General features: G+C 42.2%; 1 protein-coding gene across 1 annotated transcript in view; it reads left to right on the top strand.

The window, feature by feature from the left end:
* LOC112240057 (extracellular matrix organizing protein FRAS1) overlaps positions 1-6,000 on the top strand; it is a 338,168-nt gene that overhangs the window by 223,413 nt on the left and 108,755 nt on the right. Inside the window, 1 exon segment of the mRNA XM_042331265.1 lies at positions 1,319-1,474. Within this exon segment, the coding sequence (XP_042187199.1) occupies positions 1,319-1,474 (156 nt within the window).

Below are 6,000 nucleotides of genomic sequence, written 5' to 3'. Positions count from 1 at the left end.
GCTAGCCAGTCAGCTAGCCAGTCAGTCAGCCAGCTAGCCAGTCACATCATTAGATACAGAGGTATTCTTTATCATCTATGTATTTGGGTGACCATGATAGAGGTGATAGTGGTGCCAGTGGTGATAGTGGTGGTAGTGGTGACAGTGGTGATAGTGGTGATGGTGGTGATAGGGGTGATAATGGTGATATGGGTCACAGTGATGATATGGATGATAGTGGTGATAGTGGTAATAGTGTTGATAGTGGTGACAGTGGTGATAGTGGTGATGGTGGTGATAGTGGTGATGGTAGTGATAGTGGTGATAGTGGTGACAGTAGTGATGGTGGTGATAGTGGTGACAGTGGTGATAGTGGTGACAGTGGTGCTAGGGGTAATAGTGGTGATATGGGTCACAGTGATGATATGGATGATAGTGGTGACAGTGGTGATAGTGGTGACAGTAGTGATAGTGGTGATGGTGGTGACAGTGGTGATAGTGGTGATAGTGGTGACAGTGGTGATGGGAGTGATAGTGGTGACAGTGGTGATAGGGGGAATTGTGGTGACAGGGGTGATTGGGGTGCTAGTGGTGATTGGGGTGATAGTGGTGATAGGGGTGACAGTGGTAATGGGGGTGATATGGGTGATAGTGGTGATAGGGGTGATAGTGGTGACAGGGGTGATTGGGGTGATAGGGGAATTGTGGTGACAGGGGTGATTGGGGTGCTAGTGGTGATTGGGGTGATAGTGGTGATAGGGTGATAGGGGTGACAGTGGTGATGGGGGTGATATGGGTGATAGTGGTGACAGGGGTGATAGTGGTGATGGGGTGATAGGGGTGATAGCGGTAATAGGGGTGATAGTGGTGATATGGGTGATAGTGGTGATAGTGGTGAAATGGGTGATAGGGTGATGGTGGGGATAGTGGTGATATGGGTGATGGGGGTGATAGTGGTGATAGTGATGATAGTGGTGATGTGGGTGATATGGGTGATATGGGTGATAGGGGTGATAGTGGTGATAGTGGTGATATGGGTGATAGTGATGATAGTGGTGATGTGGGTGATATGGGTGATAGTGATGATAGTGGTGATAGTGGGGATATGGGTGATAGTGATGATAGTGGTGATAGGAGTATGAAGGTATGATAAAGCCCTATTTGCGCTGGAGTAAGGTGGTGTAGTCCTAGCTAGACTCAGGTCTGAAGTCTGTGTCGTGTTTTTAACACTAATCGGTATCATCAATCTAATATCATGAATATACAATGTAAACAGGAGCGGCCCTAACCTTTCCTTTTGTAAGCTGCTGTGTGTGACCTTTGCCCTCTCTGTTCCCAGAATGCAACAATGATTGCCTGCGCTGTGCAGCGGACCTACAAACGGGTGTGGGCAGTGTGTGTCTGTGGTGTAAGGCTGTCAGGACCCTGTTGCTAGGAGACCACTGTGCCACCCACTGTCCTCTCGGCCACTACCCCTGGCACGGGGCCTGCAAGAGTAAGTTATACACGCAAGCATGCGAACAGACACACACACATATAATGAATGTTTGTAATCACTACACACCTAGGCCAGAGGGATTGAGAGGGAAAGGGAGAGAAAGAGAGAGAGGGGGAGGGAGTTGGGAGGGAAGGAGGGGGAAGAGGGAGGGAGTTGGGAGAGAGAGAGGGGGAGGGAGAGATGGGATGAGAGAGATGGGATGAGAGAGAGAGAGAGAGAGAGAGAGATGGGATGGGATGAGAGAGAGAGATGGGATGAGAGAGAGAGAGAGAGAGAGAGAGATGGGATGAGAGAGAGAGAGAGAGAGAGATGGGATGAGAGAGAGAGATGGGATGAGAGAGAGAGAGAGAGATGGGATGAGAGAGATGGGATGAGAGAGAGACAGAGAGAGAGATGGGATGAGAGAGAGAGATGGGATGAGAGAGAGAGAGAGAGAGATGGGATGAGAGAGAGAGATGGGATGTTTGTCACGTCCTGACCTTAGTTACTTTTTTATGCCTCTATTTTAGTTTGGTCAGGGCGTGAGTTGGGGTGGGCATTCTATGTTTTTGTTCTATGTTTTGTATTTCTATGTGTTTGGCCTGGTATGGTTCACAATCAGAGGCAGCTGTCGATCGTTGTCTCTGATTGAGAATCATACTTAGGCAGCCTGTTTTCCCACTATGAATTGTGGGTGGTTGTTTTCTGTGTCTGTGTTTTACCATACAGAACTGTTTCGGGTTTCCATTTATTGCTCTTGTTCTTCTGTATTCAAAGTTCCCGGTATATTTCATTAAAATATGAACACTTACCACGCTGCGCGTCGGTCCGATCTTTCCTCCTCCTCCTCCTCCTCCTCCTCCTCAGAAGAAGAAGAAGAAGAAGAAGAAGAAGAAGAAGAAGAAGAAGAAGAAGAAGAAGAAGAAGAAGAAGAAGAAGAAGAAGAAGAAGAAGAAAGAAGAAGAAGAAGAAGAAGAAGAAGAAGAAGAAGAAGAAGAAGAAGAAGAGGAAGAAGAAGAAGAGGAGGAAGAAGAAGAAGAGGAGGAAGAAGAAGAAGAAGAGGAAGAAGAAGAAGAAGAGGAGGAAGAAGAAGAAGAAGAAGAGGAAGAAGAAGAAGAAGAAGAAGAAGAAGAAGAAGAGGAAGAAGAAGAAGAAGAAGAAGAAGAAGAAGAAGAAGAAGAAGAAGAAGAAGAAGAAGAAGAAGAAGAAGAAGAAGAAGAGGAGGACCATTTTTCTTTATCTGTGCAGTATTCTGTCAATAGGAGATTTGTCTCTGGGTGAAAAGCAGTCGCTACACCACAAGGTATATTCATGTACCATGGAACATGTGTTAACAAGGGAAGGACTTGTCAGAGGAGAATACAGATGCTCTGTGTTGTCAGACAGAAACACCAAAGACGATAGAGGAAGTCGAGAACAATTATATTAACAAAGATGGTTTAGTGTGAAGATGTGAACAAACTGCCTCTCCAATAGAAATCCCAAATCACACCTGTCAGCTCATGATGTATTGGTTTTTATTTAACCTAGAAACGGCTGGTGTTAGGTTGTATTTAACCTAGAAAGGCTGGTCTTAGGTTCTATTTAACCTAGAAAGGCTGGTGTTAGGTTGTATTTAACCTAGAAAAGGCTGGTCTTAGGTTGTATTTAACCTAGAAACGGCTGGTGTTAGGTTGTATTTAACCTAGAAAGGCTGGTGTTAGGTTGTATTTAACCTGGAAAGGCTGGTGTTAGGTTGTATTTAACCTAGAAAGGCTGGTGTTAGGTTGTATTTAACCTGGAAAGGCTGGTGTTAGGTTGTATTTAACCTAGAAAGGCTGGTCTTAGGTTGTATTTAACCTAGAAAGGCTGGTCTTAGGTTCTATTTAACCTAGAAAAGGCTGGTGTTAGGTTGTATTTAACCTAGAAAAGGCTGGTGTTAGGTTGTATTTAACCTAGAAAGGCTGGTCTTAGGTTGTATTTAACCTAGAAAAGGCTGGTGTTAGGTTGTATTTAACCTAGAAAGGCTGGTGTTAGGTTGTATTTAACCTAGAAAAGGCTGGTGTTAGGTTGTATTTAACCTAGAAAGGCTGGTCTTAGGTTGTATTTAACCTAGAAAGGCTGGTGTTAGGTTGTATTTAACCTAGAAAAGGCTGGTGTTAGGTTGTATTTAACCTAGAAAGGCTGGTGTTAGGTTGTATTTAACCTAGAAAGGCTGGTGTTAGGTTGTATTTAACCTAGAAAGGCTGGTGTTAGGTTGTATTTAACCTAGAAAGGCTGGTCTTAGGTTCTATTTAACCTAGAAAAGGCTGGTGTTAGGTTGTATTTAACCTAGAAAGGCTGGTGTTAGGTTGTATTTAACCTAGAAAAGGCTGGTGTTAGGTTGTATTTAACCTAGAAAGGCTGGTGTTAGGTTGTATTTAACCTAGAAAGGCTGGTGTTAGGTTGTATTTAACCTAGAAAGGCTGGTGTTAGGTTGTATTTAACCTAGAAAGGCTGGTGTTAGGTTGTAGGTTGTATTTAACCTAGAAAAGGCTGGTGTTAGGTTGTATTTAACCTAGAAAGGCTGGTCTTAGGTTGTATTTAACCTAGAAAAGGCTGGTGTTAGGTTGTATTTAACCTAGAAAGGCTGGTCTTAGGTTGTATTTAACCTAGAAAGGCTGGTGTTAGGTTGTATTTAACCTAGAAAGGCTGGTGTTAGGTTGTATTTAACCTAGAAAGGCTGGTGTTAGGTTGTATTTAACCTAGAAAGGCTGGTGTTAGGTTGTATTTAACCTAGAAAGGCTGGTGTTAGGTTGTATTTAACCTAGAAAGGCTGGTGTTAGGTTGTATTTAACCTAGAAAGGCTGGTGTTAGGTTGTATTTAACCTAGAAAGGCTGGTCTTAGGTTCTATTTAACCTAGAAAAGGCTGGTGTTAGGTTGTATTTAACCTAGAAAGGCTGGTGTTAGGTTGTATTTAACCTAGAAAGGCTGGTGTTAGGTTGTATTTAACCTAGAAAGGCTGGTGTTAGGTTGTATTTAACCTAGAAAGGCTGGTGTTAGGTTGTATTTAACCTAGAAAAGGCTGGTGTTAGGTTGTATTTAACCTAGAAAGGCTGGTCTTAGGTTGTATTTAACCTAGAAAAGGCTGGTGTTAGGTTGTATTTAACCTAGAAAGGCTGGTCTTAGGTTGTATTTAACCTAGAAAGGCTGGTGTTAGGTTGTATTTAACCTAGAAAGGCTGGTGTTAGGTTGTATTTAACCTAGAAAAGGCTGGTGTTAGGTTGTATTTAACCTAGAAAGGCTAGTGTTAGGTTTTTATTTAACCTAGAAAGGCTGGTGTTAGGTTGTATTTAACCTAGAAAAGGCTGGTGTTAGGTTGTATTTAACTTAGAAAAGGCTGGTCTTAGGTTCTATTTAACCTAGAAACGGCTGGTGTTAGGTTGTATTTAACCTAGAAAGGCTGGTCTTAGGTTCTATTTAACCTAGAAAGGCTGGTGTTAGGTTGTATTTAACCTAGAAAAGGCTGGTCTTAGGTTGTATTTAACCTAGAAACGGCTGGTGTTAGGTTGTATTTAACCTAGAAAAGGCTGGTCTTAGGTTGTATTTAACCTAGAAAGGCTGGTGTTAGGTTGTATTTAACCTAGAAAGGCTGGTCTTAGGTTGTATTTAACCTAGAAAGGCTGGTCTTAGGTTCTATTTAACCTAGAAAAGGCTGGTGTTAGGTTGTATTTAACCTAGAAAGGCTGGTGTTAGGTTGTATTTAACCTAGAAAGGCTGGTGTTAGGTTGTATTTAACCTAGAAAGGCTGGTGTTAGGTTGTATTTAACCTAGAAAGGCTGGTGTTAGGTTGTATTTAACCTAGAAAAGGCTGGTCTTAGGTTGTATTTAACCTAGAAAGGCTGGTGTTAGGTTGTATTTAACCTAGAAAGGCTGGTGTTAGGTTGTATTTAACCTAGAAAGGCTGGTGTTAGGTTGTATTTAACCTAGAAAGGCTGGTGTTAGGTTGTATTTAACCTAGAAAGGCTGGTGTTAGGTTGTATTTAACCTAGAAAGGCTGGTGTTAGGTTGTATTTAACCTAGAAAGGCTGGTGTTAGGTTGTATTTAACCTAGAAAGGCTGGTGTTAGGTTGTATTTAACCTAGAAAAGGCTGGTGTTAGGTTGTATTTAACTTAGAAAAGGCTGGTCTTAGGTTCTATTTAACCTAGAAAAGGCTGGTGTTAGGTTGTATTTAATCTAGAAAGGCTGGTCTTAGGTTGTATTTAACCTAGAAAGGCTGGTCTTAGGTTCTATTTAACCTAGAAAAGGCTGGTGTTAGGTTGTATTTAACCTAGAAAGGCTGGTGTTAGGTTGTATTTAACCTAGAAAGGCTGGTGTTAGGTTGTATTTAACCTAGAAAGGCTGGTGTTAGGTTCTATTTAACCTAGAAAGGCTGGTGTTAGGTTGTATTTAACCTAGAAAGGCTGGTGTTAGGTTGTGTTTAACCTAGAAAGGCTGGTCTTAGGTTGTATTTAACCTAGAAAGGCTGGTCTTAGGTTGTATTTAACCTAGAAAGGCTGGTGTTAGGTTGTATTTAACCTAGAA

The sequence above is a fragment of the Oncorhynchus tshawytscha genome, linkage group LG12 (genome assembly GCF_018296145.1).
Source record: "Oncorhynchus tshawytscha isolate Ot180627B linkage group LG12, Otsh_v2.0, whole genome shotgun sequence".
Taxonomy (NCBI): Eukaryota; Metazoa; Chordata; class Actinopteri; order Salmoniformes; family Salmonidae; genus Oncorhynchus; species Oncorhynchus tshawytscha.
This window is presented reverse-complemented; position numbering and strand designations above follow the sequence as displayed.